Source organism: Rhinopithecus roxellana, chromosome 5 (genome assembly GCF_007565055.1).
Source record: "Rhinopithecus roxellana isolate Shanxi Qingling chromosome 5, ASM756505v1, whole genome shotgun sequence".
Lineage (NCBI taxonomy): Eukaryota > Metazoa > Chordata > Mammalia > Primates > Cercopithecidae > Rhinopithecus > Rhinopithecus roxellana.
The window spans coordinates 61,922,106-61,937,652 of record NC_044553.1 but is presented as its reverse complement, the minus strand read 5'-3'; the positions used below and the strand labels follow the sequence as shown (position 1 = coordinate 61,937,652).

The 15,547-nt window shown below is 38.0% G+C and overlaps 4 gene segments (V, D, J or C); all 4 read left to right on the top strand.

Annotated features, from left to right (window-relative positions):
• LOC104674124 overlaps positions 1 to 15,547 on the top strand; it is an 840,972-nt gene that overhangs the window by 364,529 nt on the left and 460,896 nt on the right.
• The window catches only part of LOC104656245, a 632,938-nt gene that overhangs the window by 191,243 nt on the left and 426,148 nt on the right, over positions 1 to 15,547 (top strand).
• The window catches only part of LOC104656285, a 576,427-nt gene that overhangs the window by 155,930 nt on the left and 404,950 nt on the right, over positions 1 to 15,547 (top strand).
• On the top strand, positions 12,095 to 13,332 carry LOC104656278. The segment is given in 2 exon segments: positions 12,097 to 12,417; positions 12,569 to 13,332. Coding segments are annotated over 2 exon segments (387 nt in total).

Below are 15,547 nucleotides of genomic sequence, written 5' to 3'. Positions count from 1 at the left end.
TTACATTTAGGGTGACTGTGTCCCACACAGCATAGCAACAAGATTCTTCACTGCTATCAAAAATATGCCATTTAAAAAAATCTATACTAGAAATATTTCTTCTTATTTTACATAATATACTAAGTGCTTCCAGCATAAAACTTTTAGGTAATTAATTATGCCTTCATCTAAAAACTGCATATATATTATGGTACTAGAGGACAAAAAAAAAAAAAAGATATTGCAAATACTGAAATAACTCTCCAGTTACTTTGGGCAGCACATTTATCAAAACAGATTTTATCTATTTTGGCAAGCTATTCTCCTCTCTAATTGTAGGAACCATCTCCCAAACAACCTTTCAACATCAGTGGATTAAACTTTAAATATACATACAGGAGATATGTGTATTTATAGAGGATTTTCAAATTTCTCTACACATGGTTTTACTTTCTTGTTATTCTTAGCATTATAGCACAGTCAGACTTCCTCTCAATGAATGTATATAAGTACATATGTATGCATAATATATGTCTGTGTATATATTTTTCCCTGAGAAAAATGCTTTTCACTAAGAACTAACATCTGGCTTGGCTGAAGATTATAGAAGAGCCCCATCTTATAATTATTAATTATGTCCATATGCACATGCTTATCCTGAATACATCTGCTGATTTGAAGCCAAACATTAGTAGCCAAAAGAGTTTCTGCAGATGCTGTATATTTTAGAGTAATGGCATAATGTTCTGACAATGCCAACAATTGACCTATATCTCCATTCAAAATGTAATTGTATTACTCTTTTATTTAGAAAAATAATTCAGATCTAGTTTTTTTCACTCTAGATTAGTAAAGCAATCCAATAATTTCATTTTATAAATTTACCTTTTGTTTCCCCTCTCATACTTTTTACCTTCCTTTTCAGACTGGTTTTCTATTCTGTTCTGGTTTTTAAGATACACACACACACACACACACACACACACAGAGATATACCTTGGAGATAACGAGGGTAGGGTTCCAGATCACCATAATAAAGTGAATATCACAATAAAGTAAGACATACATTTTTAAAAGTTTCCTGGCACACATAAAGATGTAAAGTATACTGCAGTCTGTTAAATATGCAATAGCATTATGTATAAAAATGTACATACCTCGACTTAAAAATATTTTATTGCTAACAAATGCTAATTATCATCTGAGGCTTCAGAAAGTTGTTACTTTTTTTGCAAATGTAGGGTCTTGCCTCAATGTTGGTGGCTGATCAGGGTGGTGGTTGCTAGAAATTGAAATGGTTGTGGCAATTTCTTACAATAAGACAAAAATGAAGTTTGTCAGGTCAATTGACTCTTACTCTCACGAAAGATTTCCCTGTAGCATGCAACAGTGTTTGATAGCATTTTACTCAAAGTAGAATTTTTCTCAAAACTGGAGTCAGGATAAAAAGAAGGAGGTTAATGGTTACAAAAATACAGTTAGAAGAAACAAATTCCGCTATTTGATAGTACAGTAGGGAAATTATGATTAAAAATAATTTACTGTATATTTCAAAATAACTAGAAGAAGAGAATTTTAATGTTCCCCCAAAACAAAGAAAAGAAAAATGTTTCAAATGGTGGATATCCTAATAACCCTGATTTGATCATTACACATTGTATACATGTATCAAATATCACAAAATTTCAAAATCTTTTTTTTTCTTTTTGAGATGGAGTTTCATTGTTGTTGCCCAGGCTGGAGTACAATGGCACAATCTCGGCTCACCGCAGCCTCTGCCTCCTGGGTTCAAGTGCAGCCTCCGCCTCCCAGATTCAAGCGATTCTCCTGCATCAGGCTCCCGAGTAGCTGAGTTTACAGGCATGCGCCACCACGCCCAGCTAATTTTGCATTTTTAATAGAGACGGGGTTTCTCCATGTTGGTCAGGCTGGTCTCAAGCTCCAGACCTCAGGTGACCCGCCCACCTCAGCCTCCCAAAGTGCTGGGATTACAGGTGTAAGCCACCGCGCCCAGTCTAATTTCAAAATCTTTTTAAAACTACTAAGAGAGATGGCTGAATAGGAACAGGTCCAGTCTCCAACACCCAGCGCGAGCGACACAGAAGACCGGTGATTTCTGCATTTTCAACTGAGGTACTGGGGTCATCTCACTGGGGAGTGCCGGACAACTGGTGCTGGTCAACTGCTGCAGCCCGACCAGCGAGAGCTGAAGCATAGCGAGGCATCGCCTCACTTGGGAAGCGCAAGGGGGAAGGGAATCCCTTTTCCTAGCCAGGGGAACTGAGACACACAACACCTGGAAAATCAGGTAATTCCCACCCCAATACTGCGCTTTAAGCAAACGGGCACACCAGGAGATTATACCCACACCTGGCCGGGAGGGTCCCATGGCCATGGAGCCTCCCTCATTGCTAGCACAGCAGTCTGCGATCTAACTGAAAAAGCAGCAGTGAGCCTGGGGGAGGGGCGCCGGCCATTGCTGAGGCTTAATTAAGTAGGTAAACAAAGCCGCTGGGAAGCTCGAACTAGGTGGAGCTCACAGCAGCTCAAGGAAACCTGCCTGTCTCTGTAGACTCCACCTCTGGGGACAGGGCGCAGCTAAAAAAACAACAGGGAAAGCAGCAGAGGCCTGTGCAGACCCGAACAACTCTGTCTGACAGCTTTGAAGAGAGCAGTGGATCTCCCAACACGGAGGTTGAGATCTGAGAACGGACAGACTGCCTGCTCAAGTGGGTCCCTGACCACTGAGTAGCCTAACTGGGAGACATCCCCCACTAGGGGCAGTCTGACACCCCACACCTCACAGGGTGGAGTACACCCATGAGAGGAAGCTTCCAAAGTAAGAATCAGACAGGTACACTCGCTGTTCAGCAATATTCTATCTTCTGCAACCTCTGCTGCTGATACCCAGGCAAACAGGGTCTGGAGTGGACCTCAAGCAATCTCCAACAGACCTACAGCTGAGGGTCCTGACTAATAGAAGGAAAACTATCAAACAGGAAGAACACCTATACCAAAACCCCATCAGTACGTCACCATCATCAAAGACCAGAGGCAGATAAAACCACGAAGATGGGGAAGAAGCAGGGCAGAAAAGCTGGAAATTCAAGAAATAAGAGCGCATCTCCACTGCAAAGGAGCACAGCTCATCACCAGCAACGGATCAAAGCTGGTCAGAGAATGACTTTGACGAAATGAGAGAAGTCTTCAGTCCATCAAACTTCTCAGAGCTAAAGGAGGAATTACGTACCCAGCGCAAAGAAACTAAAAATCTTGAAAAAAGAGTGGAAGAATTGATAGCTAGAATAATTAATGCAGAGAAGGCCATAAATGAAATGACAGAGATGAAAACCATGACACGAGAAATACGTGACAAATCCACAAGCTTCAGTAACCGACTCGATCAACTGGAAGAAAGAGTATCAGCGATTGAGGATCAAATGAATGAAATGAAGCGAGAAGAGAAACCAAAAGAAAAAAGAAGAAAAAGAAATGAACAAAGCCTGCAAGAAGTATGGGATTATGTAAAAAGACCAAATCTACGTCTGATTGGGGTGCCTGAAAGTGAGGGGGAAAATGGAACCAAGTTGGAAAACACTCTTCAGGATATCATCCAGGAGAACTTCCCCAACCTAGTAGGGCAAGCCAACATTCAAATTCAGGAAATACAGAGAACACCACAAAGATACTCCTCGAGAAGAGCAACTCCAAGACACATAATTGCCAGATTCACCAAAGTTGAAATGAAGGAAAAAATCTGAAGGGCAGCCAGAGAGAAAGGTCGGGTTACCCACAAAGGGAAGCCCATCAGACTAACAGCAGACCGCTCGGCAGAAACTCTACAAGCCAAAAGAGAGTGGGGGCCAATATTCAACGTTCTTTTTTTTTTTTTTTTTTTTTTTGAGAAGGAGTCTCACTCTGTCACCCAGGCTGGAGTGCAGTGGCCAGATCTCAGCTCACTGCAAACTCCGCCTCCCGGGTTTACGCCATTCTCCTGCCTCAGCCTCCTGAGTAGCTGGGACTACAGGCACCCGACACCTCGCCTGGCTAGTTTTTTGTATTTTTTTAGTAGAGACGGGGTTTCACCGTGTTAGCCAGGATGGTCTCGATCTCCTGACCTCGTGATCCGCCCGCCTCAGCCTCCCAAAGTGCTGGGATTACAGGCTTGAGCCACTGCGCCCGGCCTATTCAACGTTCTTAAAGAAAAGAATTTTAAACCCAGAATTTCATATCCAGCCAAACTAAGTTTCATAAGTGAAGGAGAAATAAAATCCTTTACAGATAAGCAAATGCTTAGAGATTTTGTCACCACCAGGCCTGCCTTACAAGAGACCCTGAAGGAAGCCCTAAACATGGAAACGAACAACTGGTACCAGCCATTGCAAAAACATGCCAAAATGTAAAGACCATCGAGGCTAGGAAGAAACTGCATCAACTAACGAGCAAAATAACCAGTTAATATCATAATGGCAGGATCAAGTTCACACATAACAATATTAACCTTAAATGTAAATGGACTAAATGCTCCAATTAAAAGACACAGACTGGCAAACTGGATAAAGAGTCAAGACCCATCAGTCTGCTGTATTCAGGAGACCCATCTCACATGCAGAGACATACATAGGCTCAAAATAAAGGGATGGAGGAAGATCTACCAAGCAAATGGAAAACAAAAAAAAGCAGGGGTTGCAATCCTAGTCTCTGATAAAATAGACTTGAAACCATCAAAGATCAAAAGAGACAAAGAAGGCCATTACATAATGGTAAAGGGATCAATTCAACAGGAAGAGCTAACTATCCTAAATATATATGCACCCAATACAGGAGCACCCAAATTCATAAAGCAAGTCCTTAGAGACTTACAAAGAGACTTAGACTCCCATACAATAATAATGGGAGACTTCAACACTCCACTGTCAACATTAGACAGATCAAGGAGACAGAAAGTTAACAAGGATATCCAGGAATTGAACTCATCTCTGCACCAAGCAGACCTGATAGACATCTATAGAACTCTCCACCCCAAATCAACAGAATATACATTCTTCTCAGCACCACATCGCACTTATTCCAAAATTGACCACATAATTGGAAGTAAAGCACTCCTCAGCAAATGTAAAAGAACAGAAATTATAACAAACTGTCTCTCAGACCACAGTGCAATCAAACTAGAACTCAGGACTAAGAAACTCAATCAAAACCGCTCAACTACATGGAAACTGACCAACCTGCTCCTGAATGACTACTGGGTACATAACGAAATGAAGGCAGAAATAAAGATGTTCTTTGAAAACAATGAGAACAAAGATACAACATACCAGAATCTCTGGGACACATTTAAAGCAGTATGTAGAGGGAAATTTACAGCACTAAATGCCCACAAGAGAAAGCTGGAAAGATCTAAAATTGACACTCTAACATCACAATTAAAAGAACTGGAGAAGCAAGAGCAAACACATTCAAAAGCTAGCAGAAGGCAAGAAATAACTAAGATCAGAGCTGAACTGAAGGAGATAGAGACACAAAAAACCCTCCAAAAAATCAATGAATCCAGGAGTTGGTTTTTTGAAAAAATCAACAAAATTGACAGACCACTAGCAAGACTACTAAAGAAGAAAAGAGAGAAGAATCAAATAGATGCAATAAAAAATGATAAAGGGGATATCACCACCGACCCCACAGAAATACAAACTACCATCAGAGAATACTATAAACACCTCTACACAAATCAACTAGAAAATCTAGAAGAAATGGATAATTTCCTGGACACTTACACTCTTCCAAGACTAAACCAGGAAGAAGTTGAATCCCTGCATAGACCAGTAGCAGGCTCTGAAATTGAGGCAATTATTAATAGCCTACCCACCAAAAAATGTCCAGGACCAGATGGATTCATAGTTGAATTCTACCAGAGGTACAAGGAGGAGCTGGTACCATTCCTTCTGAAACTATTCCAATCAATTGAAAAAGAGGGAATCCTCCCTAACTCATTTTATGAGGCCAACATCATCCTGATACCAAAGCCTGACAGAGACACAACAAAAAAAGAGAATTTTAGACCAATATCCCTGATGAACATCGATGCAAAAATCCTCAATAAAATACTGGCAAACCGGATTCAGCAGCACATCAAAAAGCTTATCCACCATGATCAAGTGGGCTTCATCCCTGGGAGGCAAGGCTGGTTCAACATTCGCAAATCAATAAACGTAATCCAGCATATAAACAGAACCAAAGTCAAGAACCACATGATTATCTCAATAGATGCAGAAAAGGCTTTTGACAAAATTCAATAGCCCTTCATGCTAAAAACGCTCAATAAATTTGGTATTGATGGAACGTACCTCAAAATAATAAGAGCTATTTATGACAAACCCACAGCCAATATCATACTGAATGGGCAAAAACTGGAAAAATTCCCTTTGAAAACTGGCACAAGACAGGGATGCCCTCTCTCACCACTCCTATTCAACATAGTGTTGGAAGTCCTGGCTAGGGCAATCAGGCAAGAGAAAGAAATCAAGGATATCCAGTTAGGAAAAGAAGAAGTCAAATTGTCCCTGTTTGCAGATGACATGATTGTATATTTAGAAAACCCCATCGTCTCAGCCCAAAATCTCCTTAAGCTGATAAGCAACTTCAGCAAAGTCTCAGGATACAAAATTAATGTGCAAAAATCACAAGCATTCTTATACACCAGTAACAGACAAACAGAGAGCCAAATCAGGAATGAACTTCCATTCACAATTGCTTCAAAGAGAATAAAATACCTAGGAATCCAACTTACAAGGGATGTAAAGGACCTCTTCAAGGAGAACTACAAACCACTGCTCAGTGAAATCAAAGAGGACACTAACAAATGGAAGAACATACCATGCTCATGGATAGGAAGAATCAATATCGTGAAAATGGCCATACTGCCCAAGGTTATTTATAGATTCAATGCCATCCCCATCAAGCTACCAATGAGTTTCTTCACAGAATTGGAAAAAACTGCTTCAAAGTTCATATGGAACCAAAAAAGAGCCCGCATTGCCAAGACAATCCTAAGTCATGAGAACAAAGCTGGAGGCATCACGCTAACTGACTTCAAACTATGCTACAAGGCTACAGTAACCAAAACAGCATGGTACTGGTACTAAAACAGAGCTATAGACCAATGGAACAGAACAGAGTCCTCAGAAATAATACCGCACATCTACAGCCATCTGATCTTTGACAAACCTGAGAGAAACAAGAAATGGGGAAAGGATTCCCTATTTAATAAATGGTGCTGGGAAAATTGGCTAGCCATAAGTAGAAAGCTGAAACTGGATCCTTTCCTTACTCCTTACACGAAAATTAATTCAAGATGGATTAGAGACTTAAATGTTAGACCTAATACCATAAAAACCCTAGAAGAAACTCTAGGTAGTACCATTCAGGACATAGGCATGGGCAAGAACTTCATGTCTAAAACACCAAAAGCAATGGCAGCAAAAGCCAAAATTGACAAATGGGATATGATTAAACTAAAGAGCTTCTGCACAGCAAAAGAAACTACCATCAGAGTGAACAGGCAACCTACAGAACGGGAGAAAATTTTTGCAATCTACTCATCTGACAAAGGGCTAATATCCAGAATCTACAAAGAAATCAAACAAATTTACAAGAAAAAAATAACCCCATCAAAAAGTGGGCAAGGGATATGAACAGACATTTCTCAAAAGAAGACATTCATACAGCCAACAGACACATGAAAAAATGCTCATCATCACTGGCCATCAGAGAAATGCAAATCAAAACCACAATGAGATACCATCTCACACCAGTTAGAGTGGCAATCATTAAAAAGTCAGGAAACAACAGGTGCTGGAGAGGATGTGGAGAAATAGGAACACTTTTACGCTGTTGGTGGGATTGTAAACTAGTTCAACCATTATGGAAAACAGTATGGCGATTCCTCAATGATCTAGAACTAGATGTACCATATGACCCAGCCATCCCACTACTGGGTATATACCCAAAGGATTATAAATCATGCTGCTATAAAGACACATGCACACGTATGTTTATTGTGGCACTATTCACAATAGCAAAGACTTGGAATCAACCCAAATGTCCATCTGTGACAGACTGGATTAAGAAAATGTGGCACATATACACCATGGAATATTATGCAGCCATAAAAAAGGATGAGTTTGCATCCTTTGTAGGGACATGGATGCAGCTGGAAACCATCATTCTTAGCAAACTGTCACAAGAACAGAAAACCAAACACCGCATGTTCTCACTCATAGGTGGGAACTGAACAATGAGATCACTTGGACTTAGGAAGGGGAACATCACACATCGGGGCCTATCATGGGGAGGGGGGAGGGGGAAGGGATTGCATTGGGAGTTATACCTGATATAAATGATGAATTGATGGGTGCTGACGAGTTGATGGGTGCAGCACACCAACATGGCACAAGTATACATATGTAACAAACCTGCACGTTATGCGCATGTACCCTAGAACTTAAAGTATAATAAAAATAAAAATAAATAAATAAATAAAATAAAAAATTTAAAAAAAACTACTAAGAAAATTTTTAAAAAAAACAAAATTAAAGTTAATCATCTCAAAACCTGACACTGCTTTATCAACTAAGTTTATGTAATAATCTAAATCCTTTGTTGTCATTTCAATAATGTTTACAGCGTCTTCATCAGAAGTGTATTCCATCTTAAGAAAGCAATTTCTGTGCTTATCCATAAAAAGCAATTCATCATTTGTTAAAGTTTTATCATGAGATTGTAGCAATTCAGTTACATCTTCAGACTCTACTTTTAATTCTATTTATCTTGCTATTTTTAACACATCTGCAGTTACTTTCTCCACCAAAGTCTTGAACTTCTTGAAGTCATCCATTTGGGTTGGAATCATCTTCTTCCAAATTCTCACAACATTGATATTTTGACCTCCCCTTGTGCATCATGAATATTCTTAATGGCATCTAGAGTATGAATCCTTTAGAAGCTTTTCAATTTACTTTGCCCAAATCCATTAAAATACAAGCACATTTTATTTTATTGCAACTATTTCTCGAAAACACTTTTTTAACCCATTGAATTGTCTTGGTATCTTGTTTGAAAATTAATTGAACATGAATTTGTGAATCTATTTCTATTTTGTTTCATTGATCTACAAGTTTTATTTTCACAAATACCAAACTGTTTTGATTACTGTTGTTTATAATGTCTTGAAATCAGGTAGGGTGAGTCCTTCAATTGTGTTCCCTTTAAAAATTGTTTTAGTTATTCATTATGGTTTATTTTTGCATTTCCTTATAAATTTTAGAATTAGTTGGTCAATTTCTATAAAAAGGCCTGCTAAAATTTTGAGTGATATTGCATTGCACTTATAGAAAATTGGGGATAGAACTGCCATCTTAAAGCTATTAAATCCTCTAATTCATGAACATGACATGTCTATTCATTTATTAAGGTTCTTTAATTTTTGTCAGTACTGTTTTTGGACTTTTCAGTGCAGAGGTCACGGACATCTTTAAGAAAACAAAAAGACAGGCCATTGACTTGAAGAAACTATTTGAAACATGTAAATTATTCCAAAGTCTTGTGTACAGCATATGCAAAAAGCTCTTACAACTCAATAAACGAGAAGAAAGGGCCCAAGTTAAGAATTAACAAAATATTTTCGCAGCATCTTCACAACAAAAAGATAAAAATGACCAATAAGCACATGAAAAGATGCTTTACATCAGGAGTCAACAAAATATGGTCCATGAGCCAAATTCAGCCATCCACCTACTTTCATAAAGCTTTATTTAAACACAGCGATGCTTGAGTTTTTTTTTTTTTTTTAATGTGTTACCAGTGTTACCAATGGCTTCTTTCATGCTGCAATGGCAGAACTGAGTAGTTGCCATTGAGACTGAATCACCTGCAAGGTTTAAAATATTTTCTAATCAACCCTTTATAGAAAAAGTTTATTGACTCTTATGTCATTAATAATCAGGGAAGTGCAAGTTAATACAGTAATAAGATATATAGCCACTATATATAGTATATATATATATGGTCCTATATAGTCACTGTGTTGGCTACAAATGAAAAGATGACTACTATACCAAGTATTGACAAAGATGAAGTATAATTCACTAAGTTAGATCTATTTAAGGGCATATTCTCTTTAGTGTGAAGACTTCTGCCTGATCTGATGTTGCCATTATGCGAGGAAGGAGATCCCACGTAGTGACTGCATCTGACGGCCAATTTCTGCCTCTGAAGGAACCCCAGAGCAGTTGCGGTGTCACTGTTTCAGTAGCCCTGTTCTCTCCTGGTACCTCCAGCATCCCAATCAGTTCCTCCAGATCTGCCTGAGACATACCTGACCTCAGCAAGGACAAAATCTCCTTTCATCTGAAGAAATCACTGGCTTAAGAGGAAGACTCTGCCACTTATTTCAGTGTTCTGAGAGATGCAGGGGTTGCTGAACAGTTTTAAGAAGCTGTAGGAAATTGTTTGATGTAAAACCCCTATAAGACCACAAGGGGGCAATGCTTCTTCAAAGAAGATTAACATTTGTCCAAATACACATATTCAGCAAGTAGCCAGAGATTATCCTTTTAAAATCTGGTAAATTATCTCCTACTCTGTTTCAATTCACATGTCTGTTTCACTCAGTGCCTCTATGCATTTATCCATTCATCTACCTAACTAGTATCTGTATTTATTCCACTCTAACAGAGTGGAAAACATTACTTTGGAAGTCAACACTTTTTTGAAATATACATGTGATCCTTCAAGCCCACATTAACTTCTCTAGTATAACTTTACAAGATTTTCACGCATATACAGCCCAATATCCAGCCATACTAATCTATGCCTAAAATTCCCTTATCCATTCTTTTTATGGGGAAATCTATCATGGTTTGAGGCCCAGTTCAAGCATCTCCCCATCCGTACTCTTCTTTGACTGGGTCCAGAAACAGATTTCATCACTCTTTCCTTCATCACATCATCTAAACACACTGGTGTCTTTGGCAGGTTTCATTGGCTGATACCTGAGTCTTGGGACTAGGTTGACTGAAGACTTGGACTATGTCTCTTTTGTGAATGAAATGAGGCCTAAGTACTGCCTAATTTAGTAGGCACTTAGTATACAGTATATATGTGTTGAAGGTATTCATATATAAATTAAAAGAAAAGAAAGCACAACAAAACTTTAAACAACTTTTAAAAAGCACGTTAGGGTACTGGGGAAGAAAAGGTTTGGATTCTAGATTGAGGAACATGGAACATCGTCTCCTATTGGACTGAGATGGTGTTTTCTTTGAGTGGATTTGAGGTGACACCAAATATAAATATAAAAAAATCATTTTTGTGTTTCTGAAAAAAATGTGCTTCTCATGTTATTTTAACTTATATGATTTATAATACAGATCATTCCTATTTTAGGGCTGCTTTAGAATTTATCTTCAATTTCCGCCTGTGTATCCTGCTTGTGTTAACATCAAAAGTTGAATTTATCCTTTGTATTTTCATAGTTGACCCATTTTGAAGTGTGAAGAAAATATCGAATGTTTTTTCAAACTCAGGATAAAAGCCACCAAAAATGACTGCATTACTGGATTGTTATAGCTCTATATCTTCTGTATTCTGCAGCATTTCTATCCTCCCTTATCCATTTAAAGATCACAGCTCCTCCAGAACAGATTATTCCAGTATTTCCTAATTTCTTTTTCTAGTTACATTAAAAAATATTTAATTTACCTAATCTATTTAGAAAAAATATGAAGAAAAAATAAAATTGACTTAATTATGTTATATCATTTCTGAGGATCATCTAAAATATGGAATGAATACATCTGAAAAATAGTAATAAAATTTAAGTTCTGTGAGGACAAAGGGACCATATATTCTCTATGTTCTGATTCATGACCTTAGCTTGTAATGGGATATTATGTTCATTGTGTGCCCTCAATACACTTTATTATTATTCACAATAAAAAAGAAGTGCCACTGTACATGTTAATCTTGTGGTTTCACAGGAGTTCCTCTCTTCCACCATTATTGTAAAATAAGGCCCTTTCTATTGACATATCCAGCCATCTTAAAGGTCTGAGGAAAAGTTGAGGGGGCTTGAGAGACAGAAATTCTAAATTGATACTTATCTGTGTGTAAAGAAAGGATTACTGATTCCCAAAGAATGTATCTTCAGCAATTCTAAATTTGGACAGAGTGGGGGAAGTGCTTCCTTTCACAGAGAGCTTTAAGTGAAAGCACTTGTGAAAGGGCGGGGCCTGTTGAAAGAATTCAGTTAAGGGTGAATTTACAGTTTCAGCTGGTTGGGAAGACTGGAAGACCACCTGGGCTGTCACTGAGCTCTGGTGCCTGGAGGAATGGACAAGATCTTAGGAGCATCATTTTTAATTCTGTGGCTTCAACTATGCTGTGAGTTATGGAAGAGAAACTCCAGGGTATGTTACTAACTTGGGTGGATGAGAAAATTGGGGTACAGACAAACTCAGGCAGGTAGACACTTTGAGAAGAAAATATTATTCGGGGGGGGGGCGTAATGACATTTTGTTATCTCTCTAAGCAGGGGTGAGTGGCCAACAGAAGGAGAAAAGTGACCGGCAGCAGGTGAAACAAAGTCCTCAATCTTTGATAGTCCAGAAGGGAGAGATTTCAATTATAAACTGTGCTTATGAGAACAGTGCATTTGACTACTTTCCATGGTACCGACAATTCCCTGGGAAAGGCCCTGCATTATTGATAGCCATACGTTCAGCTATGAGCGAAAAAGAAGAAGGAAGATTCAAAATCTTCTTCAATAAAAGTGCCAAGAACTTCTCATTGCATATCATGGATTCCCAGCCTGGAGACTCAGCCACCTACTTCTGTGCAGCAAGCACACAGTCCTCCCCAGGCACCTGAAGCCTGTACCCAAACCTGCAGTTGAGGCTCCAGCCAAACCCCTCAGTGGAAGCTTACGTGGGCAGAGATGTAGACTGGTTTTCATTTGCATTTGCAAGTGATAAATAAATGTATAAACACTAGTGTGGCAGTATGAGAATGGTAATTAAATAAAAGAAACTAAGCTTAATAAATGACCATCTCTAATAAACTTTTTTTTATAGTTAAAGTATTTGAAATTGTTATAAGCATCCAACCAGTTGTGGGGCAACTGGGACTTTTATGCCTTGCTGATGGGATGCAAATCAGTATTATGACGTTGGAAAATCATTCGGCAGTTTCTTATAAATTGCTCTTAACATAGGACCAGAAATCCCACTTCTAAGTATTTATCTACAATAAATGAAAATATATCTTCACACGAGGACTTTCGTTTTCAGCAGTTTTAACCATAATAGCCCCAAGCTGGAAAAAATCCAAATGTCCATTAACTGGGGAACAGAAAAATAAATTGTGGTATATTCCTATAATGGAATACTACAGAGCAATAAAATGCAATAAGCTAGTGACATGGGTAACACATGATGGATCTCAGAAACTTTATGCTTCATTGAGTGAGGTTAAATATACCTTAGTACATATCCACATAACGGAATATGATTCATCAATAAAAAGGCATGAACTATTGATGCACGCAACAACTTCGATGAATCTCAAGGGCATTATGTTGAGTGAACAAAAGTCAATCTCAAAGGTGATATAATGTGTGATTTCACTTATATAACACTATCAATATGTAAAAATTACAGGACAGTGGTTGCCAGGAGTTATGGGTGGGGAGTGTGTAATATACAGGGAGTTTGTTTAGGGTGATGGATGGAATAGTTCTATATCCTGATTGTAGTTGTGGTTAGGGAAATCTATACATATGATAAAATGTCATAAAAGTATATATCAAAAAAGAGTGCATATAAAAATGGGTGAATCAGAATAAGATCTGTAGTTTAATAAATACTATTGTATCAATATCAATTTTCTGATTTTGATACTAGTACATAATGTTAATGGTACCTAATTATGATTATGTAAAATGTTATCATTAGCGAAAGCTGGGTGAAATGTTCAAGAGAACTCTGCATTATTTTTGTAGCTTCTATGTGAGTCTAAAATTATTTCAAAATAAAAAGTAAGGATGTGGAAAAAAGATTTTTAATAAACATTTACAAATTTTTGGAATATAAAATTTTGGAATGTGGAATTTTGAAACATGGTTGGAACATAAACTGGGCAACCACTTTGGTGGATTTTCATAAAACTACATGCATTTCTACCACTACCCAGTGACATTACATCTAGGCATTTGCTCAAGAAAAATAAAAACATGTCAACACAAAGACTTGTACAAGAATGTTCACAGCAGTTTTATTCATAGTAGCCATAAATTTGCGAAAATGTCCATAAACAAGAGACTACATCAATAAATTGTGTCACACACATTCAATATTCATCAGAAATAAAATGCCCTGAACCATTGATACACGTAACAGTACGAACAAGCCTAAATTATATAATGTCCAGAAAAATTGCCAAATACAAAAGGGGACTTTCTGTTTGACTCAAGTTATGTGTATTTCTAAAGTAAACAAATTAATCCATGGTGAAATAAAGCCAAACAGTGATTACATCTGCGAGTGGGAATTATTTGGGTGGAGCACAATGAATTTTCATAAGATAAAGGAAAAGAAATGTTCTATTTCATGACAGGGTTGTGGTTTATAAGGCTGTTTGCAATTTTCAAAACTCATCTAACTCCATGCTTATGACTCATTTATTTCACTATATCAATTATACTTCGATTAAAAATAAAGTACAGAAATTAATCAAATAGGAAACAAAAACAAAACAATTAAGGGAAAATCCAATGCTGAATAAATTTGAAGAAATAAAAAAGTTAAATACTAGGTAATGTTAATAATAAGGAAAATAGAAAATAGTTAAAGAATACAGTACACTGAATTCTGGCCCCCAAAGATGTCCATGTCATAAGCCCCAGAGTCTATGAATATGCTGCTTTACACGGTGTATTCATTTTCTAGGGCTGCAGTAACAAAGTACCATGGACTGGATGGCTTAGAACAACAGAAATTTACTGTTTCCTGGTTCTAGTGGCCAAAAGTCTAGAATCAAGGTGTTGCAGAGCCATGCTCCCTCTGGGGCACGAGGGAAGATTTGTTTCAGACCTCGCTCTGAATACCTAATAGTAGCAAGCATCCCTTAGCTTAGAGATGGTCATGTCCTCCCTGTGTCTCCTCCCTTCGTCTTTCCTCTGTGTGTGTCTCTGTCTCTTCACATGACATTCTTTTCATAAGGGCACCAGTCTTATTGGACTAAGGGCCCACACTACTCCAGTAGGATCTCATTTCAACTTAACTAATGACATCGGCAATAACCCTATTTCCCAAAAAGGTCACATTCTAAGCTTCTAGAGATTAGTACTTCAACATATGAATTTTCTGGGGATACAATTTAACCAAATAACATATAGCAAAAGGAACTTTACATATGTGATTAATTCAAGAACCTTGAAATGAGAAGATTTAGCTTCGGTTATCCAGGCAGACCCAATGTAACCACAAGCATCTCTATAAAAGGGAGGCAGTAGAGT